Source organism: Sciurus carolinensis, chromosome 16, assembly GCF_902686445.1.
Source record: "Sciurus carolinensis chromosome 16, mSciCar1.2, whole genome shotgun sequence".
NCBI classification, from domain to species: Eukaryota; Metazoa; Chordata; class Mammalia; order Rodentia; family Sciuridae; genus Sciurus; species Sciurus carolinensis.
This window is the reverse complement of record NC_062228.1, coordinates 58856611-58880268: the sequence shown is the minus strand read 5'-3', so window position 1 is coordinate 58880268 and position 23658 is coordinate 58856611. Positions and strand designations below refer to the sequence as shown.

Here is a 23658-nt window from a genome sequence, read left to right as displayed (position 1 = left end):
ATGGCCAGGTGTCCAGCTACTCTTGTTCACCTCCTTTCCTTTCTTCCTTCTTGGCTGTGCTGGTACAGAATCCAGGGCTCCATACATGCCAGGCAAGGGCTAACCACTGAGCTACCCTCCCAGCTCAACTCTTGCTCCTTTCTTGCTCCAGATATGGAATTAGCCATTTTTGAAGAATTCCCAGTTTGTTCTTCATGGGAAATGGCTTTCCAGACCACATCTGGACATGGGGATGCCCACTGCTATGGGGTTGAAGGTTGTTTCTAACCCTTGGGGGTGGACGCAGAGAGAATGGACCTGCGTAAGATACACTGTCAGCCCCTGAGAATATGACTGCATCCGAATCAGGGCCACCGGCCTATTTTGTGGACTTTAACCCCCTCCCTATGCCAGCTCGATTCTTCCAGGTGGAGTATTCTGAAGTCAGGGGCATGGTGGGTGCCAGAATCAGCACATCCGACACTGATCATTTATGCTCTTCCACATTACATGCACAGTGATCCCTGAAAAACAATGCTTATATCGCCACCAGTATAATAAATGAAAATTGGTTTTAAAAAAATTTTGAGGGGGCATGTTTCCCCTTATTTTAAAATCATACGCCACATAACTGCTGAGCATATGGCCATCTCTTTCCTCACTCCCTCCCTTTTAGCCTTCAGTTAATCTAGGACTAGGAGTGAACTACGTGCTCATTACTCTTGTGCTGATGTCTGTTCAGTAGTAATTTGCACCTTGTTCTCTTGCACAGTGGCTCTCCCTCTGGCTGGCATTGGAGCTACCTGGAAGGTTCATTAAAACATTGCTATAGTTTGAGTCTTAAATGTCCGCAGAAGGCTCAGGACCCCATGCATGGTCCCCAGGTTGGTGCTGTTGGGAGGTGGAGCCTAGAGGGAGGTCTTTAGGTCTTTGGGGGTGTGCCCTCTTGGGGAACAGTGGAGCTCCTTTCCACTTCCTGGCCGTGGAGTGAGGGGGTCCAGCTCTTCCACATGCTCCCCACCCTTGCCATCTGGTAACCCTGCCAGAGACCTGTAAGCAACAGCTCTGCCCGTTCACAGACTAAAACCTCCAAAACTACAAGCCAAAACGAAACTCTTTCTCAGGCACGACAGCAATAGAAGATGAGTGATGCAAACGGATTGTGGGACTCATCCCCAGCAGTCTTCCCTCACTAGCAAGTGCTCAGGTGAGACCCAGGGCCACTAGTCTCTGGTCCACATCTGAGAACCTCACAGAATCCTCCAGAAGGGCTCAAAGGAAGAGCAGTCCCTGAGTTCTCACACACAGGTAGCCTGTCCTTGTCCTCCACACTGGGGATTGGTCTTGCCTCTCACAATGTCTTGACTCACATTTTCTTTCTTATGAGTAAGCTATGTTTATAAGTGTACTCCTCTGTTTGCTTCCAGCACAAAGTCTTGTCAACAAGTCTGATGATAATTTCATTTTCTTTTCCTTCTACGCCACTTGCTCACTCTTTCCTGGATGGCTAAGGTATCGTTTTCCTTTTAAAGACTAATACTTTTACTAAAATCTGTCTTGCTGTTACTTATTCTGGGTCAAGCACCTCATGGGCTACTCCAATACATGGCTTCAGATATTTTAGATTCTGGAAAGTTTTTGTTTTTGTGTTGCATGATGGTTTTGAGTATCTGCTGATCCTTTGCTTTGGTTTTCTTCTTTAGGGACTCCTGTTATCCATGTTGGAACTTCTTGGCCTATCTTCAATGTTTGCTATCCCCCCCCCCACACTTTCTTTCTCCTGTTGCAACAAGGATTGAGCCAGGGGCACTCAAGCACTGAGTCACATTCCTAGTCCTTTTTATTTTCTTATTTGGAGGCAGGGTGTCGCCAGGTTGCTTAGGGACTCAGTAAGTTACTAAGGCTGGCCTTGAACTTGCGATCCTCCTGCCTCAGCCTGCTGAGATGCTGGGATTATAGGTGTGTGCCACCACAACCAGTTGTCTGTGCCTTTTTAAGTTTCATTTTGCTTTTTAAAAAACGCTCCCTTTTAACCAAGCAGTGCCAGGGCTGAGGGGGCAGAAGCTCGATCTGACCAGAATGGGGAGGAGGCAGATGTGGCTGGTGCAGAGTAGGCTGGGGCAGCAGGGCTTGGGATGAGATCGGAGGGAGCTGGCAGCTCACAGGCCGCAGAGGTGATTGAGATTTGATCCTGCGTGATGGGAGCTGCAACAGCCTGGAACACACCTGCCACTCCCACCCCAGGAGCTCCGCAAGGACTGGGGTCTCCTCCTTTCTGTGCCCCCCACACTGCTGGGAAATGGCGCATGAGAGACCTCAAGACGTGGTTTTAAATGTGAATGAGGTAAGTAGACACAGTTCTCTCTGGAAATCTCTTCACTCTGCTGTCCACCTAAAACCTCCGACACATGCTGTAGGACATCCTAAGGCACCGCTGCATCTGCATCAGGCTGGCCTGTCTTCTGCATCACCCGAAGATGTGTTCATGGGCAGGGACCTAGCTGACCCATCCCCAGGTCCCCAGCACCACCCAGAATAGGAGCTGGGCTTCCAGAAGTCTCAGAAAATATTTTTAAATTAAAAACACATGCTTTTCTTCCTCTGTTGAGCACCTATTTATGCTTTAAAACCCCAAACACCTCTTCTTCCAAAGGTCTTCTTGCAACTCCTGCAGAAAGAGTCATCTCTCTTTCTCTTTTCCCCCACTCCTGGCTGACCAGGATACTCCCATTATCAGGCTTGCCACACTATAATGTGACAATGTAGTCCCATGTCTGTTAACCTCCAGAAACTTCATAGGACAGAGGCCTCATATAATTCATATTTGTATACAGTCCTTAAGATACCACAGAAATACAAGTGAAGGAATCTGTCAAGCTCCCCAATAATACAAACTCCTGTTCAACCTTCAAAACCCAACTCAAATATTCCCTTTTCTATGACTGCTGGGTAAGTGGACTGAAGGTTAGGATCCCAGGCCAGTGTAGACCCCCGCTGGGGCTGGGGTGTGTGGAGCCACGCACCTGCAGGAGGAGCTTGCGGTACCGGTCATTGAGCAGCTCCGCATTGCTCTGCTCCTCCTCCAGCTCCTCTTCCATCTGCCCCAGGCGCCCCTCCAGCTGGCGCTTCTCCTCCAGAATGGCTGCCCTAGAGAGAACGGGAAGGGGTAGGGGTAAGAGGGCAGATGACCAGAGGAGGACGTCTAGTCCCACGTTACCATGGGCCACTCACTTGCTAAGGTTGCCATTGGCCACTTCATCTGCCATCTCATCCCGATCTTGCTGGGCCTGCCGCCTGGCGCGGTCCGACGCGGCCAGTTCCTGTGATGACAGGGGCGGCTGGTCAGTGGGGGTGAAGGGAAGTTATCTGGACACTGACCTCACCTGCTCCCGGCCCTCACATTTCCAGTCTCCTGGTCTTTCTTCCACTGGGCAGGAAGATGCTGTCCCCAGGTAACTTTGGAGTGAGCATCAGTATACATGCACTGACCTGGACCCACCTCTTTTTTTTTTTTTAATATATGTTTTTGGTCAAAGAACCTTTATTTATTTATATGTGGTGCTGAGAATCAAACCCAGGGCCTCACACATGCTAGGCAAGTGCTCTACCACTGAGCCACAACCCCAGCCCTGGGCCCACTTCATGATGCCCTAAACCTCTTTTGCTAAGCTCACTGTCGCCTTTCAAGCTTGCTCCTCTTCCAGGCACCACGCAGGCACCCCGTCAGACCCACGGTACTCTCTTTGCTCCCTCCCTCCTGCCCCTGACTACCTTGTCCCTCTTCTGTGTCCCCTGGACCTGGCTCTGGCTTCATCTTCTCTCTGCAGCCTCTCTGCCTCCACATCCCCTGACATTCCCCTACTCAGAATTTTCCGGGGTTTCCTAGAGCCCCGGACAAAATCCCTGCCTCTCTGGCACTCCATTATTAGCCCCGCCCACCTCCCCAGACTCACCTCCTGCAGACGCAGCACTTCTGCTTCCAACCCCTTGAGGCGCTTCTCACTCTCCCGGTTCTGGACAAAGATCTCCTCCCGGGAGCTGCGTGACTCCTCCACCTCCCGCCATAGCTCCTTCATCTGGGCCTGGGCAAAACAGAGGGGGTGGCGGGCTCAGCCTGGCTGTGCCTCACCCACCAACCCTCGTACCTGACTGGCAGAGGGGGCTTGGTTCCCGTAGATGAGCAGGGCGATCTCAGAGCCCTACAAACCTGGGCTTCCACCCACAGTCGCTTGCTGTGTGACCATCCCTGCCCACTCTCTGGGTCTCAGATACTTCCTCTTAAAACACATCTTCAAATTTAAGTTTAAAATGAGTGTGATAGCTGGACTCTGCAGTAATAATAAAGATGACAACACTGATTTACCTTGGGCCAGATTCTGTCACATACACATACTGACAGCTCAATCCTCACAACCCCCTCGGTGGGGACTTTTACCTCCCTAGCGTCCGGATGGAGAAACCAAGGCACAGAATCAACATGTCAGGGTAGTGAGTGGCAAAGCCAGCATTCCAACCCAGCTGTCTCAGGTTTTCATAATAAGCCAGGTTGCTACACGGGCACTTCTGGGAATGTGTAAAGATGCAAATATAAAGGATTTCTGCTCAGCGCTTAAAGAAAAATTTAAAACCACCTAAATGACACGCTATACCTTTACAATAAATACAAAAAATAAAAGACACGCTATACCTTTACAGTGAGTCCTGGCACAGCTGTTAATAACAACAGGAAGGACAGCAGGTGGTGACAATTATTATTACTGTTCTTTTTAAAAATTTTTTATCATTTATTTACAATCCACTAGGATACCCATTTTGTGCAGCTGTACCTTTTAATTCATTTTTTCTGAAATAAGTACAAAAGACCAGACTAAAATTGAGACAAGCCTTTAAAGGAAAATCCTTTGACTCAGAGTTATTACTGTTCTTAATATGATTTTTTATATCGTTTTAAATGAAGGGGTTTTCCTCTGTGATCACATGACGGGCAGTTTTTACACCAGCTCTGGCCTGTAGAAATGTAATGTGAAGAACATATGTGGTTTTAGATTTTCTAGTGGCCACATTTAAAAGGCAAATAGAAACAGGTGAAATTTTAATTTGAAAGCTATATTTTATTTAGTCTAATATTTTAATAGATAATTACATATAATAAAGCAAATATGTTATATTCCACTTATAGTCAACATAAAAAGCATAAAGGTAAAAGATTTCACCTTTTTTGGGTACTGTCTTTAAACTCATCTTTCAGACCTCCACTCAGATACCTAATAGCCATGTGGGTCCGGGGGCAGAGTTATACTTGTTCGTTAAACAACAACCAGGTATAATTCATAGTTGGATTTTAGAAGCCCTGTAAGCTATTTCTATATGGAAAATAAAGTGATGAAACTGGAGTTAAAATAAAGGACCTACAAAGCCCAGAAACAGCAGGCGAGCCCCCGGGTGGCGGGTTGCTCGGTGCACCTGCGCAACTGCTGCAGCCAGCGCGCGCTCACCTGCATCTTGCGGAGCTGCTTCACCGCCTCCTCCTTGCCCTGACCCGCGGCCGCCGTCTGCGCCTTCAGCTCCTCCAGCTCGGCCTCCAGTTTCTTGCGGGCGGCCACCGCCAATGCCCGCTGCTTTCGCTCCTCATCGCGCTCCACCTCCGCATCCCTGAGCTGCGGGAGCGGGCGGCAGGGTCGGTCAGAGGACAGGACGCCCAGGCTCCCGGTGGCGGGGGGCAGGTCCATTCGCCTCAAGCCCAGATCCTCCTGCCTCTCCTCTCCTCCTCTTCTCCTTCCCCATGGTCCTGGCTCTGGCCTTGAGTTCTCCCTTTTCACAAGGGCTTCTTTCCTAGTTTCCCATCTCTCCCCTCCCACCTATTCCCACACAGTTCCAGAAGGTTCTTTGTACACACAGAGCTAACCGTGCTCACAGCCCTCCCGTGGCTTCCCAGGGTCACTAGGTTGAAGCCTTGGAGGTGCACTTTCCTATGGGTCAAAGGATCTTGTAGGGAGCAGACACCCACAGAGCCCTCGCCTTTGGTTACCTGCTACTGTTCCCTCCCCTTCCACCTTCTAGCATGCCCACCCCAAGTCTGCTGCCCACATGGCCCCAGAGTGGTCTTTCTGACACTCAGGGCTGCCACTGCCCCTCCCACGCCAGTACTGGTCACAGAGGGCAGAGCGGGGGACATCCTGGGTAAATGAAAATAGGGGTGGGGGGTTGGGATGAAGAGTGGGGGCTAGGAAAAGGTGCTGATACCAAGGTGAACCCATTCTGGTCAGATCCAGACAACGCTGGAGCCAGGAAATAATGAAGGGGAGGGCTCAGACCTACCTGAGATAATTATTTTCTTGTGGATTTTCAAAAAACTCTCCTAGGAAATTGCTTCCTGGTCCACATACCCCCATGCTTTGCACGTATGTATGGAATTTTTGTAATGAAGTTTATCTTTATGTTGTTTACCATGGTAGCAATTCAGACATGCTCCAGACAGACAGCTGCCCAGCCAGGGCACCTCCACCCATGCCTGATGCCAACTCCTGCCTCAGTGTCCAAGATCGGTGCACCCTATATTGAAGCAGCCTGTGCATCTGTTTCCCTTCTCGGCTCCTGCAAACCTCCTCTTGCCTCAGCCTCCTTGGAGAAGCTCACAGTTCTATGGCCCGTGTATTCCCACTGCAATGCTGTTATCCCAAATGGTGATCGTGGTTCTTTGTACAATTTTTCCCTGGGTGTCATTGAGGTGCACAGCTGGAAGGGGCAGCGGGGTGACTGGAGGTGTAGCTGGATGCCAGGTTGGCTGGGTAGTTGTGTGCTGGTGGGGGGCTGTATGTGGGTAGTGGAGGTGGTAGCGTAGATGAAGGTGATGGGTGGGGAAGGCTAGCTTAGTGCATGATTTTGTCTGTTGATAGATATACGTGTGGGTTCAATGGGTCAGGGAGTAGGAAGATGGTTTGGGGACAGGAGGATGGTTAGCCAGCAGGAGGGAGGTTGGTGGACAGGCTGATTGGCAGGTGGGCGGATGTGACCCCTTGGTGCCTGTATGCAGCAAGGCACACCTGGGCTGGACTGGTGCCCCCAGTACCTGCTTGGCCAGCTGCCTCCGCCTCTCCTCGCCAGCCTCATCCCGGCCCTGCAGGTCCCGCTCGTGCTGTGTCTTGAGAGCCTGCACGGTCACCTCCAGGCGCAGCTTAGCATCCTCGGCTGCCGTCAGCTCGTCTTCCAGTTCTGTCACTTGTGTGCGTAGGTCACTGGCTGCCTGTTCTGCCACCCTGCGGGCTCGTTCCAGCTCATGCACCTGGGGGGAGGGCGAGTGAGCACCAGGTCCAGGGCACTGAGGGAGGGGGAGGCAGGGGTCCTGGCAGAGTAGGGGAAATGTTGAACATGGACAAGGAAGCAGCAGGTAGCTGTGCCCCTTCCAGTTCCTTCCTCCATCCATTTGTCCTTTGCTGTCTCATTTAAAATCATCTTAACACATTTTATGAATAGCCTGTGCCTAATACAGGTTGAACATTCCTATTCTGGAAATCCAAACTCCATAGTGCTCTGAAATAAAAATTATCTTTTAAGTGCTAGGGATTAAATAATCTAAAACTTATAAAGTGCGAACATAACTCTGCAGATGGAAAATCCCACATCTGACTTCATCTGACATGCTGCAGTCAACACGAAGGTGCACTAAAATATTATAAAAAATCACTTCAGTCTATTGTATAAGGTGTATATGAAGCATAAATGAATTTTGTGTTTGGACCTGGGTCCCAAACCCAAAGTTATTTATTGCATATATGGAAATATTTCAAAATCCCCAAAACACCAAAATCTGAAGCCCTCTGGTCCGGAGCATTTCAGAGAGGTGATATTCCACCTCTATTCTATCATGTGAAGCTCTGGAGAGTCCAGTTCAAATGTCCGTTAGGTCAGCTGACGCTCTTATGCTGGATTATTTCCTATGGTTTTGGTTTTGTGGTTTTTGGACTGTGGGCTCACTTCACAGGGGGCTTCATCTTTAAGAATCGTGTGTGAAAACAGGTTGTAGTCATGAAGCTCCAGAGCCATCAGGCTCCCCTGGGTACCCTGGATTCACCATCTACCTCTATTCTTTTCTCAACTTGGGTATTCTCATCTTTCAGAGTTGAAAACCCAGGTAGTGATTGAATTCTGAGACACACACCCCTGGAGCTTTGCCTTCACGGTCACCTCCTAGAGAAGCCACCCTTGACCTCCAGACCTTCCCTGTGACCCATGTTCCTGACACTGAGTCCTTCTCCAACTCAGCCCTTGCCACCATGGTCATTTAACATTCACTTATGAGTCCACAGGCAGGGACTGCATCTATGGATCACTGCTGACCTAGTGGCCCTTATTAAGATTCTGGTCAGTGGTGATGGCTACCTTCAGCCCCTGGAAGGGGCCCACTGAGCCCTCTCTGATTTGGCACTTGCCAATTAATTTTTGTCTATTCGAAAAGAATCACACTTTCCCCCCTCAACATTCTATTTTCTACAAGTCTTTGGATCAATACAAATAATTGGGCAGTTTTCCTAAAGGACAGAACTTCATGGCTCTAGAACCAGCAGGGTCTCGGCTGGTATTCTGGGGCTGTAAGCCCAGGGCATGTTAGGGGGCAGGGGCTCTCTCCAGGCCTGGCTAAAAGCCCATCAGAGCAGTGGGGCTACGGGGAAGACAAAGCTGCTATCCCTACACCCCCAAGAACACACCCCGATTCAACTAGGCACAGATTCTGCCAGTGCCCCCATCAACAGCGAGGGTGGCCTGTGTCCCGGGGCCTGTCCTGCTCTGCAAAAGTCCTCAGTGGATGGATGGAGTGGAGGGTGCCCCAGGTCATTTTGAACTTCAGGAGACTGGGACAGTGGCTGCTTGACAAGGGCCTAGGATAGGCCTGCAGCACCCCCTACAGGCCACGAGGGATGTAGCTTCAGACGAAAGAATTTTCATGCACAGGTTATTCATAAATCACGTCTAGGATGATTCTGCACACCTGAGACTCAGGTGCTGGGTAGCATTGAATGAATGAGCTGGGAGGGGGCATATCTGTTGGCCTCCTCGGGTCCTCCCTTCTACAGAGGGAAGGCAGAAACCTGGTGGGGGAGCCAGTATATGCTGGGGTTGGGGGAGGCGAAGTGGAAGGCCCCACCGTGCCGGGTACGCATGCATGTGTGTGGCGTGTGCATGCATGTCCGGGTGGTTCTCAGGCTGCACTGGGGTAAGTGCTCTCCGTTCACAACTGTGTAGTGGGTAGTTTCCCCACTCTCTGAGAACAAGCCTGAACATGTGTGTGTCATGGAGAATGCACATTCCATGTCTGCTAATGTGAGCATGCGCGCTTGGTGAGTGGCCCTCGTGTTCTAGGTGTGAACACGTGTGTTTGGAGGAAGGCTCCCCCGCCCACTCTGTGCACATGCGCATGGATGCCTATGCTTGGTGAGCTGCACTCCCCTTGCTGTTTGTATGGGAGCACATAACTTCCACCACGGGTTCTCCTGTGCGTGTAAGGGCATACGTTTGTGCGCGTGCGTGTTTCCCCTCAAAAAAGGCGCCCGCGCCCTGCTCACACTCTTGCCGACGTCATCCTTGCTGCTCAGTAGAGCCTCCAGCTCCGCCCGCAGTGCCCGGTTCTGGCGCTCCAGCTCCTCGCGTGCTTCCTGCTCCTCCTCCAGGGCTCGGGTCAGAGACAGGGCCCGAGCCTCGCGCTCCCGGCCCTCAGCCTCGACCCGCTCACGCTCCTCCACTGCTCGAAGCACAGCTGCCTTCTCCTCAGCCAGGAGCTTCCAGGAGAGGGGAAGGGAGTCGGGGAAATAGATTAGCTGAAAGGAGTGTCCAGAGGGGAGGGACGTAGCGGAACTGCAACCATGCCCCAAACCAGCTCAGCTCTCAAATGGACCAAACCGGTCAGTCCTTTAGGAAACAGTGCTTCTTCTTTTGGGGTGGGTAGGAAAAATAGAGACTTATGTTTTTATAACTTTTACTGTTTTATTTAAAAGATACAGTAATTGGCAAATGATGAAACTTCAAGGCATTCAAAGAAGGAAGAGAACAGGATGCATAGTTAAGAGAGAAAAAAATGGTTCATTAAAACAGATCTGCAAGATTGAGAAGAGCTAAAAGAATGATCATAGATACTTAGTTACTTGGACCCAAAATTCAATAGGCTTAAGAAGAGTGTCTTCCTCAAATTGACCTATAGGTTCAACATCCCAAATCAGGATGTGCTCTGGTTGTTGTTGTTTTGGAAACTGAAATATTAATTCAAAAACACAGATGGAAATGCAAAGGGCCTGGAAAAGGTGATCAACTTCAAAAAAGAAGAAAGAAGAAAAAGGATAGATTTTCAGTATGTACACAAACCAAGTAGAGAACAAATCATGTTGGAACACTCAGAACTTGGGTATCTTTGTGTGTGTGTGTGTTACCAGGTATTGAACCCAGAGGCACTTAACCACTGAGACACATTCCCAGACTCCCCCCTGCATTATAAATATTTTATTTAGAGACAGGTTCTTGCTAAGTTGCCTTCTTTGAACTCACGACCTTCCTGCCTCAGCCTCCCAAGCTGCTGGAATTGCAGGCATGCAATTCACTCAGCACCAGTTCTTTTTAATTTTTATTTTGAGGCAGGCCTCAGTTGCTGAGGTTGGTCTCAAACCTGCTTCAGTGTCCCAAGTCGCTGGAATTACAAGTGAGTGCCACCACGCCCAGCAAACACTTGGATATCTATATTCACAAAAATTAATTTAAAGCCACAAAACCACCATATAAAAATTAACTCAAAGTGAATCAGAGTTAAATGTAAACCTAAGCCTGGAGAACTTCTAGAAATAAGGAGAAAACCCTTTCTTGACCTGGAATTAGGCAAAGATCTCATACATGCAATACCAAAACCAGGACTTCTTCAAAATTTAAAACTTCTGCTCTCAGTGAGACTCTTTCAGGAGAATGAAAAGACAAGTCACAGACTGACCCAAAATATTTACAAAGCATACATCTGATAAAGAACTTGTATTAAGTTCAGAATACAAACTCTCAAAATTAAATAATAAGAAAACTACAACCCAACTAAAAGACAAAGGATGAAGGATTGGAATAGACACTTTAGCAAAGAAGATACATGGATGTCACAAAAGTCATGAAAAGATACCTAACATCATCAGCTATTAGAGAAAGGTGAATTAAAGCCACTACACATCTATTAGAAAAACCAAGGTTCTCTCCTAAAATAGCCTGAAACTGGAAACAAGCCAAACATTGTTCTTCACTAGGTTAATAAATACACAAATGAGGTTTACCTATACAGGAGTAATACTCAGTGATAAAAGAATAAATTATTGATATATGCAAACACATGGATAAACCTCAAATGACTATTTGAGTCAAAGATGCCAATCCAAAAATAACTAAATGAAGAAAATTTACAGAAAACTCTAGAAGCTAGAACATGCATGTGGAATCCCAGGAGGAGAAAGAGCAGACCAGAAAAATATGTGAAGAAATAATGGCAGCTGGATGAATACAGCCCAAGGCTGCTGAGAACCAAAGATCAAGAGACAGTTTCTAAATCAGCTGGAAACACATCACATTCCTACAGGGAAACAGTGATTTGAATGACAGCTAACTTCTCATCTAAAGCAGTGGGGGGCAGAGGTCATAGGATGCCATCTTCAAAGTGCTGGGAAGATGAAAGTGCTCACCTAGGACTCTATACCCAGGGAGAATATCTTGCAGATATGAGGAAAAGTAACGACGCAGCCACCCTGCACTTTCTAGATTAACAGAAAGGTTGGTCATTTGCCCAAACCACACAGCAAGGAAGGGCTAAGCTGGGTTTTTGTTTGTTTGTTTTTGGCACCAGGAATTGAACCCACTAAGCGACATCCCAGCCATTTTCATCTTTTATTTTGAGATAGAGTCTTGTTGAGTTGCCTAGGCCCTGCTTAGTTGTTGAGGCTGGCTCTGAACTTGAGATTCTCCTGCCTCAGCCTCCCAAGCCACTGGGATTACAGGCGTGCACCATCATGCCCGGCTAAACTGGGTTTGAATCTCAGGACTGCCTGGCTTTTTTTTTTTTTGTACATGGGATTGAACTCAGGGCACTTGACCACTGAGCCACATCCCCAGCCCTATTTTGTATTTTATTTAGAGACAGGGTCTCACTGAGTTGCTTAGTGCCTCAATTTTGCTGAGACTGGCTTTGAACTCATGATCCTCCTGCCTCAGCCTCCCCAGCCACTGGGATTGCAGGCATGGCCATCATGCCTGGCCACGTGATCTTAACTCTATGGGATTCTGTGGTTTTTATTTCATGCTCAGGTTGTGACATATATATATATGTGTATGTGTGTGTGTGTATATATATATATATATATTTTTTTTTTTTTTTTTTTTAAATGAGGATTGATCCCAAGGGCACTTAACCACTAAGCCACATCCCCAGCCATCTTTATTTTTTATTTTGAGACAAGGTCTTACTAAGGTGCCCAAGCTGGTTTCAAACTTGCAATCCTCCTGCCTCAGTTTCCCAAGTTGCTAGGGTTACGGGTGTGCACTGGCAGTTTGTCAAATTCTTAATATTCCAATTTTCTAGATGGTGCTGTGGTTTGGCTCTAAAATATCCCTCACAGGCCCATGGGTGAAAAGCTGGGCCCAGCTTGTGGTGCTACTGGGAGGAGGCGGTGAAACCTTTAAGAGGTGGGCCTGGTGGGAGGCCTTAGGCTGTTGGGGGTGTTCCCCTAAAGGAACAGTGGGACCCTGGCCCCTTCCTTTTCTTCTCCCTGCTCATGAGGTGAGCAGCTTCCTGCACCGTGTGCTCCTTGTCATGATGTGTGGCCTTACCACAGGCCTGAAAGCAACGAGGCCAACTGACCATGGACTGGAACCTCCAAACCCATGAATCAAAATCACCCTTTTCTCCTCATAAGCTCATGACCTCAGGTATTTTTTACAGTAACAGAAAGCTAACTAATACATGACCTTAACTCTGGAGTTTTCTGTGTAATTTTTAGCTCATCCTCAGGCTGCCAAAGGTTGATTTCGTGCCCATCTTCTAGACTGGCAAACTGAGGCCAAGAGGGGAAAAGTAGCTTGCTTAGGCACTCAACCAATCGGCAGGACAAGTGAGACATGTGCTTCCATTGAATTCTCTTGGCACCCTCTGGGGTACTGAAAGGGTGTTTCTAAATCTCATTACCCAAACCAGGGCACCCCTGAGAGTAATGGCAGGCACTGCTAATAACCATGCTGGGACGAGAGGAGAAACCAGGACAGACAGGGCGTCCCACTTTATGAAGGCTCAGGGGAAGAAGGCCTGGCTTCCTGTCCATCACTGAGCTGCCTGTCACACAGCCCTGATTCCTCCCGGTGGCCAGGGGAAGCACAGAGGGGCTTGCAGATCACCTAGCCAGGTAAACGGAGGCACCTCACCTGATCGAACTTGCGCTGCTTCTTCTCCAGCGTGCTCACGAGCTGCCGCTGCTGCTCCAGGTCCATGGTGACATCGTCCAGCTCCTGCTGCAGCCGGCGGCGGCCCCGCTCCAGCCTGTCCACTGCCTCAGTCTTTTCTGCCAGGCGCTGGGCCAGGGCTTCTGCCTCCCGGGCTGCCCGGCGCCGAGCCTCCTCCCCTGCCTCCAGTGCCCCAGCCTCTTCCTCCTGGCGCCGCCGCCAATCTGAGAGCTGGGGAGAGAGGGAAGGTGGGCGGCTGTTGCGCTGTGAGCAGCCAAAGCCTGACCTTGTGAGGCCCCATTTCCCGGATGAGGTGACTGAGCCTGAGGAAGGAAAGGAGTCGTTCCACTGGGCTCAGAATGGGGTTGAGGTTGTGAGTACTATGAGCCCTAGGTCTTTCAGGGTACTAAAATGACCTCTGGCAGGACCCAGGGAGAATCAGACCTGGGGGCTTTCTTGGGGGAGCCCCTAGTCTGAAGGGGAAGACTGAGTCAGAGTGATGGAGGCTAAGGTAGAAGCACAGGCTCCATGGAGCCCACAGAGGGTTTCAGGATCTGTTTTGAATATTCAGAAGCGACTTCCTGGCAGAGGGGGCACTTGAGATGGGTGTGGAAGTAGGTGTAGGAGTTTGACAGCGGAAGGAGATTCCTCAGCGTAAGTCATCACTCGTTTATTTAACAGGCATTTCTGCATGTCGGGCTGTGCTGGGGACCCAGATCTAACGCTGCAGTTCCACTGTGAAGTGGCTGAACTGCTGAGGAGTCTCATGGGACAGGACAGTCCCAGCCCAAGGAGACTGGACTTGGGACAGAGGAAAAAAGGAGGGTGGTCAGGAAAAGCTCCCATCCACAGGGGAGGCTGAGCTAAGTCTGGAAAAAGGAAAGGGTTTTCCCAAGTGAACGGGGAAGGTACGGATAGAGGTGACACAGTCACGGACACAGGAAGGACCAGGGAGAGCGGCCTCCGGGGGGTGGGGGGGCCCAACTGCAAGGCCGGGGCTGGGTCCAGGGGCACTGGGAGCAGGGGAGGCAGGCCAGCTCTGGGTGCTGGAAGGTCCTCGGCAGTGGGAGCAGCTGGAAGGGCAGACTGGAGGCCAGGAGGGCTCAGGTGGGAGAGGACGAGCCTGGGCTGCGGCTGTGTGGGCACAGAGCAGGCGGGAGGCCTGGTGAGGAGGAGCCAGCGGGTGGGTCCTGGGGCTGCCCACCTGGGCCTGGGCTGTCTGCAGCTCGCGGCAGGTGCGCTCCCTGGAGGCGGCCTCCTCATCCAGCTGCTCCCGCAGCCCAGCCACCTCGGCCTCCATGGCCCGCACCCGGGACCCCAGGGCCAGCTTCGCTCTGGTCTCCTCCTGCAGCAGCTCCTGTGGGTGAAGGGGCGATGGAGGTCAGTCGTGGCCAGCAGAGGGCCGTGGGGAGGATCCGGGCAGGCGAGGGGCGGGTGGGCTGGGGTCACCTGGGTGTCGTGCAGCTGGGCTTCTGTGCTGCTCAGCTCCTTGCCCAGGCGGATGGCCCTGGACTCCGCCTCGCTCAGGGCCCCTGACACCGTCTCCAGCTCAGCCTGTGGAGGAGGGGCGGTGAAGCCTCAGTCTCTTCACCAGACGTCCCGTCCCGGCGGCCCTAGGCCCTCGGAACAGCGCTCGGAGGGCTAAAGAGCGCGTCCTGGTCCCAGAGGGGACCCCAGGGGTAAAAGGGCTCCGGGCAGCGCAGACGCAAACGCCCTGGGACGGGTGAACAGGCCAGGAAGTGGGCAGCCCGGCCACCCGCATCAGCCTGCAAGGTGAGCACAGGCCCCGTGGCTCAGGGTTCAGCTTGGGAAGTGCTGCAGAGGCAGGGAGGCTGGGACGCGGAGGACAGCGAGTGGCAGTGAGGAGCGCAGGGCTTTGGTGGCCATGGCTGAGCAGCTCTGAGGGCTGGAGAGTGCCTCTGGGTGGGGACTGGTTCCAGCCCCCGCGCACATCAACCTCCCAGACGTTCAAGTCTCTTTTACACAATGGGGACAGCGTTTGTGGGAAGCCAATGCACCTCCTTTATACTTTAGTTTTTTTTCAGTAGTAGCCGAGAGTGAAACCGGGGGCGCTTAACCACTGGGCCACATCTCCAGCCCTTTTTATTTTTTATTTCAAGAAAGGGCCTTCTAAGTTGCAGAAGCTGGCCTCGAACTTGCAAGCCTCCTGCCTCAGCCTCCTGAGTTGCTGGGATTACAGTCGAGCGACACCACATCCAGCTACTAATTGCACTACGTAAATCTGGAATTAAAAACAGTAATGGTGGTTTTCCCGGGAGGAGCTGGGGATTACAAACCATTCTTTGCTTCATTTTTGCTCCTTTGTGTTTTCCGTAATGAACAGGTAGGGATCATTTAGTTTGAAACAACAAAATGAAGTTTTAAAAAACTGACTTTTCTTTGAAGGGTCATAGCTCCATACTGTGCTTACACTGCACCATGACCTTCCCCTGAACTTTTCTAATCAGACCTTGAATTATTCAAAGGCAGAAGAGAGGAGTGGGGCTTGGAGCTATGGCAGGGCATGCAATCCAAAGGATCAGGCACGCCTGGGTCTGCACTTCAGCTCTGAGTGACCTTAGGTAATCAGCTGTACCTCTCTGGGCCTCAGCTTCCTCCTATGTAAATATGAACAATATTAGCTCTCCCTTAAAAGCGTGTTTGATATGCAGTTACTGCTCACCAATTATCAGCCACTGATGTGTGATTGTATTTATAGAAGGGCTCAGAGGGCCAACAGGGTTGATGTAGACCAAACAGAAGCACAGAGAGGGCAGGCATCTCTCCAAGGTCACACAGCAGAGATGCCACCACCACCACCCGGCTACCCCACTCACCTGGGCTCGCTGCAGCTTCTCCGCAGCCTCCACTCGTGCCCGCTCCCCATCACCAGCCCGGCCCTGCACTTCCTGCAGCTGGGACTCTAAGCGGCGTCTCTTCTGTTCACCCTCCTGTCGGGCAGTCTGCAAGCTGCTCAGCTCTGCTCGCAGCTCAGACACCTCTGCTTCCAGGGCCAACCGGGTCTTCTCCCATGCACCTTTGCCCTGAAGGGGTAGGGAGATGGACAAAGGTTTCTAAGTGTCTCCTCCACCAGGCCAGGCACATACCTGCCCCAGGGTCTTTGCACTGGCAGTTCCCTCTGCCAGGAACACACCGCTCCAGATGCCCAGGTGGCTTACCTCTTGCCTCCCTGGGTTTTACTCAGATGCCACCTCCTCACAGAAGCCCTCTGCGGCTGTTCAACACCACAGACCTGCACCTTGCTCACCAACCCTCTCGCTGCTCGCCTTTGCCTTCCCAGGGCCCTTGCTTCCCCCGACGGATCACGGCCCCGTGGAGACTGCCCACTCTGCCTCTCCCACAGACCTGGAGCCCGCCAGGGTGGGCAGCACTTCCTGTTGCACTCCCTGCCAGAGGAGCCTCTTCTGACCCAGGTCCATGCCGTCCCGGCCCTGCCCCAACCCACCCTCCGCGCCTGCTCCAGCTGCTCCGCCAGCTCCCCCAGAGCCTGGCCGTGGCGCTGCCTCAGCTCCTGCACCGCCACCTCGTGGACACGCGTCTCCTCCTCCAGAGCCTTCTTCAGCTCCGTCACCTCCTGTTCCCTCTTGGACCTTTTATTGGGGGAAGGATGACAGGGACAGAATCTCAGGATAGAGGGTGGTGGGTCTCTGGGGGAGCTGGCTGGGGCTCCTTGTCTTCTCTCCCCTGGGGACGCAGACCTTGCTCTGTGCTGCCCGAGAGGTCTGGGTGGTGGTGCTGTGCGGGCAGGAGGCTCTAGGGACAAACTCCTGCCTATCATTCAGAGCCCTGTCCCGGAGGGCCCTCCTCAGGGAGGTCTTCCTGGACCCCTCCCGCAGACGTGGTTTTGGGGCTTCGTGCCAGGCCACTCCGCCAAGGCACGCGCTGTTCTGGCCTGGGTCTGATTTGCCCAGAGCTGGTGCAGATGGAGACCGGCGACCCAGCCTGCTCCCACCCGCCAAGCCCCACGGGCAGGGCCCAGCCTGCCGCCTCACCGGAGCTCCTGCTGCGCGTTGGTGGAGTCCAGCGTGTCCTCCAGCTCCCCACGGAGGGCCTCCAGCTCCTCACCCAGGTCGCGGCGCTGCTTCTCCGCCTTGGCCCTGGCCACCCGCTCGGCCTCCAGGTCCTCCTGGGCCTCGGCTAGGCCTGCCTGCGCCTCCCGCAGGGATTTCAGCAGCTGGGCTCGGGCTCCACCCTCCTCCTCTGCCCTGGGGGTGACAAGGACCATGAAGGTGGCACAGGGGTGGACAGGGTGAGCAATGACTTCTGGGGGTGGCGAGGTCAGATTTCTGGGCTTGGGGAGCAGCCAGTCCCAGGTTCAGACCCTGACTCTGCCATGGGGCACATGACTCCAGCCCTCCAGCCTCAGTTATCCTGGCTGTATGGGGGAACGTCACCCATGGTAGTCACAGGTGACGCTGACAGAGTCCCTGCCACATGTACACCCTGTGTGGAAAGCTCACACCCAATGAGGAGACTGAAGCCAGAGCAGGAAAGCACTTGTCCAGGCCTGTGACCAGCAAGGGGGTCCCTTGTGGCCTGCAGGCAGCACCCCTGCAGATCTCTGCATTGGGGACCGCACTTGTTGGGGGCTCATCGCTAGGTGCCACCCAGGCCTGGTTTGCTGTCCCTGTCCCTGGCTGCATGGCACCTGCCCTGGCGGGTGACACAACTTCTCTGAAGGGCAGGCTCTTGCCCGAGTGAGGCCCTGCAATGGATGCCACAAGAGGCAGCAGGGAGAGAGGCTTGCTCCCACTTTTATGAACTGCCCAGAGGCGGCCAGCCCCACCTGGGCAGGGCAGTGTGCTGGCGGGTGGGGCTGGGAAGAGGCGGAGGGCACAGTGACCAAGTGGGATTGGGACTGAGGGGTGCTCACACCACACTGCAGTGTGCTCTCTGCAACGGTGAGTGCTGTGTGAATCCCACCTCAATACCAGCAAAACAAAACCAGCAAGAGCGATACAGGTAACAAAAAGCTGGTGTTTGTGGAGGGCTAGGGTGCGAACTTTCTCATGCTAACCCTAGGGGTGGCTTCCGCAGCCCTCCCTGTGTTACAGATGAAGAAACGAAGGCTAGACAGGTGAGGTCGCCTGGGTGAGGCCACAGGGCTGGAAAGCAGAGGAGTCAGGATTTGACCTCCAGGATGCACGCATGTCCACACACACACACACACACACAGTGTTTATGGATCCTAACACACTTTTTGCATTTTAACCTCTCTGAAATGGAGTCACACCCAGAACCAAAGGTGTCTTAGACTGGGTGAAGCCCAGTGCAGAAACCACACTGGAAACCCCGGGGACGCATCTGGCGTGGGGCAGGCTCCAAACAGGCGAAACGGTGATTCCTAACACCTGTCAAATCACACCGGTCTTTGTTTTGTGTTTTCATTGTTGTTATTTTTAGTTATTTTTTTGAGACAGGGTCTTGCTAAGTTGCTGAGTTGCTGAGTAATTCGCGATCCTCCTGCCTCAGCCTCTTGCGCTGCTGGGATTACAGGCGTGCCCGCAGCGCCAACCTGGCTCACTCACTGATTCCCAGCTGCTTGGCCTGGGGAGGCTGCGCAGGGTGGAGACGCTGTGCAACCAGCCTTGAAGTTACTAGGCCTGCAGGGTGACCTGCTTTCCCTGACCTGGTGGGTTGGCAGCCCTGCTGTCTGCACTGGGCAGAAGGGACACTGCAGCTCGGAGGGCTGGGGCCTGTCCGCAGGGGCAGCGGCACGGGGTCCACCCCGCCCCGCCCCGCACCTGGCCAGCGCAGCCTGCAGTTCCTCCTCCTTGCGGCCCAGCTGGGCCCGCAGCTCCTCTGCACGCTGCTGCTGCTCCGCCATCTGCTCCTGCAGCTCGGAGCTCTCCCCGTCCAGCCTCCGCTTCAGCTTCTCCAGCTCCTGGCGGCCCTTCTCCTCCTTCCGCAGGCGGTCTGCAGGGGGGAGGTGGGGCCATGCACCGGGGCGCCAGACCCAGGTGGCCATGGGCCAAGCCGCGCTCTGCACGGCCCCTCCTCCCAGGCTCCCCGTCTCAGGGACCACTTCAGACCCCAGCCAGACCTCACTCCCGCCTGGCCTCTGACAAGCCCGGCCTCCCCCCGGCCTTGCCCCAGGGCCGCAGCCCTGCCACCTCCTTGTGACCTCCTTATTGAAAGCTAGCAGCAAGGGCAGAGGGACAGCATGGCTGAAGCAGACAGAGGACAGTCAGGTGGAGAGAATGGGAGCAGCCAACCTCCCCCCAACCCCCAGGAGGTAGCGAGAGACGGATCTGAGATGCAGAGGAACGTGGGCACTGGGACACGCCCTCTGTCCTGGGTAAAGTGGCCGCAGGGCCCCTCAGAGCATGCGCAGCTCTCAGTCCCCGACCTTGTGCGTGGCGCTCACCCTCCATGTCTGCGATCGTGGCCTCGTATTTGAGTCGGAGCTTGTTGAGGCTCTTGACCTTCTCCTCCTCCTCGGCCGCCTGGGAGGAGAACTCGGACAGGCGCTCTTCCAGCAGCCGGCGCTCCTGAGGGGCATTGGGAGGCGGGTGGTTAGAAGCTGGGCCAGCCGCACAGGTGCCTCACCCGTGGCTTCTTGAATCCTCACCCTTCCCGATCCTCTTCCTGCCCCTGCTCTCCTTCCCCCATTGCCGGGCCGCTGGGCCTGTCTACTCCACGAGTTCACAGCTGTGAGGTGCAGGGCAGTGACTGTCCATTCCACTCTGGGACACTGAGGCTGGGTCCAGCCATCCCTAACATGAACACGGCGGCCACAGAGGCCCAGTCCATGGGCTGCACTGGTGTGTGAGTTCGGGGTCCTTGTGCTACTCAAGGATGGCTCATGGACCAGCAGCAGCTGGCCAGGAATGCAGAGGCTCTGTGCCACCCATGAGCAGCTGGACCAGGGCCCTTAATGAGCTCCTGGCCTGACTCCTGTGCACCTTAGAGTTTGAGAAAGGAGGGCTGGGTGGGGGTGTCCCAAGCCCTGAGTGGTTCTGGAAGTGCATGAAATGGGCTGGCACCATCCCTAAAAAGAATGGGATGTAGCTCAGGGTGGAGTTATTGCTTGGCACACATGCGCCAGGTCCATCCACAGCACTGGGGCGGGGGGGTAGAGTATTAGGCCAGAATAGAAAACATCGGAGCCTGCGCGGTAGTCAGCTGACTCCCTGTGGCAGGGCTGCACACCTACGCCCCTGGAGCCCCTGGCCGTGCTGTTCTGCAAGTCAGTGGAACCTAATTCCCACCCCGGCCAGATTGGGTTTGGCCATGTGACTTGCTCTAGCCAGAGAGCTGGTGGGTGAAGGCACGTGGCAGATTTGAAAGTGCAGTGAGGTCTGGCCTGACCTGGCCTCTGTCCTACCCCACACCATGAGAAGAGAAAGCCCAGGCTGCTGCTGGTCCCCTGGTGCCCCTCAGCTTGGGACTGAGCCAAGCCCCGCCAGGGACTCATGGGAGAAGGCTCCTGTGGTAGCTGCTGAGATCCAAAGGGCTGTTTAATCACAGAGCATGAAGGCAGCAAAGCTCAACAAGGGCAGCAAGCAGGAGGCGGCCCCAGGAGCTTGTGACTCCCTTATAAATGTGTGGTCTCAACAACATAAGCAGAGATTCCACATCTGCTGACTTTCCCTTGCCACTCTTCCTTAAACCACACAGCACGCCAACGATTTACACAGCGATTGCTTCTGTTATTGCGCTGGGGGTGGTCCCAGGGCGCCCACCACTGAGCCACATCCCCAGCCCTTTATATTTTTGATTTTGAGATAAGGTCTGGCTAAGTTGCTTAGGGCCTCATTAAGCTGCTGAGGCTGGCTTTGAACTTGCCATCCTCCTGCCTCAGCCTCATAGTCACTGGGATTACAGGCATGCGCCACCACAGCCAGCAGCATTCATATCCCGTTAGGTCCTGTACGCCATCTAGAGATGGTTTACAGTGTAGGAGAAGCACATTTCTCTGAAGCTGTTTGGTTTTTGTTTTTGGGTGTCCAGAAGCTCATTCCACCACCTGGATCCTGATTCTTCATCCCTGTCACCTGGCAGACACACCCACCAATGCCCACCCCCACCCCCATACCCCCGCTCCCAGGGCCCCACCTTGCTCAGCTTGGCATTCTGATCCTCCAAGAGCAGAAGGTCCTCCTCAAATTTCTTCAGCTTTGCTTCTGTGGTCACCTTCTCCAGTTGCAGCTTCTGCCGTGCCCCCTCTTCAGCCTCCAGGTGGGTCTCTAGCTCCTGGAGGGGGAGGAGGGAGAAGGGAGTAGCCAGGGGCAGGAGGAGAACAGGGCAGGGACCCCACAGACCTCTGGGGCTTGTGGTGCAGACAGGTCCACACCCCAGGCGGTGCCGGGCAGGACGGGCCTCACTGGTTTGGCAAGCACGTCCAGTGCCTGGGGTGCCCACGTGCTGCCCTGAGCCCTGTGAGGGATAAAATCCCTGTCCCTGGGGAAATCACATTCGCACGTGTGCACTTGAAGATGCAGGTCGAGAACAGCAAACATAATAAATACACAAATCATCTAGATGGGTCCTGGCCACCAGGGCAAAGATCGGCGTCCTGTGTGGCCTGGCCACTGGCGAAGCAGGGAGGGCCCCAGTGGCCTCCTCTTCACTCTGCCTGGCCAGTCTCGCCTCCTGTGAGGGCACTGTGCCCGCCTAACCCTGAGAGGATGCGTCCGTCCCCTGCCAACCCATGAAATGATTCTAAGAAGCAAGACTCAGGTCCCGTGGCAGCTGGGGCCACCTCCGCCTGTTGCTACCTGCCCGTCTCCGGAGCCCCTGCTGGTAAACTCTGCTTGAGCACCACCTCCACGGTCTGCTCTCTGCCGCCCTCAAGCTCTATTTGTGACTGATGAGCAGCTGTCAATCTCGTCTGTCCCTGCAATCTGTTCCGTGGTCCCCATAACTCTAGGGTACAACCCCTCCCCCGACAAGGGGCTGAAGAGGAGGCCATGCAAACACCACAGAGCTCCTGAAAGGTGGCCACTGCGACTGGGGGACCACATTTTCTACTTTATTTATTTGAAACTTACGACTAGATGCTCAGTTGATGGAAAACTTTTAAGTGTGTTTGGAACAACCCAGGTATGTGAATCTACTTTTTGAAACCGTAGATGATAGGAAAGTTAAGTATAGATCAAATGTTGCCAATGAAAATGTGGCATCCAAATTGAGATATGCCTTAAGTGCAAAGCACGCTAGTTCTGAAGGGGAACCACAGAAGTGAAGCTGCCTGTGAACGCAGCAGCACGGAGGCAGAGGGAGCCAAGAGATGGAAAGAGGCAGAGTACTGAGGATTTCACTTGACTGCCTGGATCCAGCCATACCTAAAGCTTACCTGTTTTACGGTCTCCTATTATTTAAACGAATGTATACACACGCCTGTATTTTTTTGGCTTAAGTCAGCCAGAGCTGACTTTTCTGTTAATTCATGGTCCAAAGAAACATGATATATAGAAGCTAAGGCGACTGGGGTAGAAAGCATGCGGTCCAGGAAGGAGGCCTGGTGGGCAGTAGGGGCAGACCTGGATGTGCTGCTGCAGCCTCTTCTTCTCCGTCTGTAGCTGCCGGCTGCACTCCTCCTCCTCGCCCACGCGAGCCTCGAGCTCCGACACCACCAGCTCCAGCTCCTGCTTTCGGGCTGCCAGCCGCCCCCGCGTCTCCTCCGCCTCCGCACACAGTTCTGCCTCTGCTCGCAACTGCTCCGCCAGGCGGGTTCGCTCCTCCTCCAGCTGGGGAGCGGCAGGAGGTCAGTGGTCAGCAGGCAGGGCTCCCGGGGTGGCCCTTCATGGAGTGCCGAGACCTTCCTGTCACCTAACTTGCTTTGCCTCTGGAGGCCTTGCGGGCAGGAGCGGGAGGGAGGCCCCTCCTCAGGTCCCCATCTCAGGAAGACTCCACATCCTCCCAATGCGTCGGAGACCACACATTTCCCTCTTCTTCACCTCCAACTGCCCATCAGTCCCCTCCTGTCCTAGGTCCTGCCCTGGCCCCTCCTCCCTGTCCCCACAGTCCGGCAGGCTCAGATCTCATCCTCTTGTTCCTGGATCTTTTCCCTTCAGCCCCCTCCTGGGACTCCCAGCTAGTCTCTTCCCTTCTGGTACAAGTTCCAGCTAAGGCTTTCTCTCGCTTCGCATTTCATTTACTACAACTAAACTCTGCCCAGCAACCCCCAAATTAATTCAGAAAAAGCCAACAGAGCCCGGCTCGGTGGCGCACGCCTGTAATCCCAGCCACTCGGGAGGCTGAGGCAGGAAGATC

The 23658-nt window shown here is 53.4% G+C and overlaps 1 protein-coding gene across 4 annotated transcripts in view; it reads right to left on the bottom strand.

The window, feature by feature from the left end:
- Positions 1 to 23658, bottom strand: part of Myh14 (myosin heavy chain 14) — a 70774-nt gene that overhangs the window by 8540 nt on the left and 38576 nt on the right. For all 4 annotated transcript variants that reach the window (XM_047527987.1, XM_047527986.1, XM_047527988.1 and 1 more), the window contains 16 exons: positions 22926 to 23132; positions 21499 to 21636; positions 19808 to 19931; positions 19185 to 19356; positions 17433 to 17645; positions 16886 to 17030; positions 16257 to 16463; positions 14869 to 14973; positions 14624 to 14776; positions 13402 to 13650; positions 9540 to 9752; positions 7049 to 7261; positions 5475 to 5636; positions 3933 to 4061; positions 3211 to 3299; positions 3003 to 3126 (listed from right to left, as the gene is read on the bottom strand). In XM_047527987.1, the coding sequence (XP_047383943.1) occupies positions 3003 to 3126; positions 3211 to 3299; positions 3933 to 4061; positions 5475 to 5636; positions 7049 to 7261; positions 9540 to 9752; positions 13402 to 13650; positions 14624 to 14776; positions 14869 to 14973; positions 16257 to 16463; positions 16886 to 17030; positions 17433 to 17645; positions 19185 to 19356; positions 19808 to 19931; positions 21499 to 21636; positions 22926 to 23132 (2643 nt within the window). The remainder of the gene's footprint in view (positions 1 to 3002; positions 3127 to 3210; positions 3300 to 3932; positions 4062 to 5474; positions 5637 to 7048; positions 7262 to 9539; positions 9753 to 13401; positions 13651 to 14623; positions 14777 to 14868; positions 14974 to 16256; positions 16464 to 16885; positions 17031 to 17432; positions 17646 to 19184; positions 19357 to 19807; positions 19932 to 21498; positions 21637 to 22925; positions 23133 to 23658) is intronic.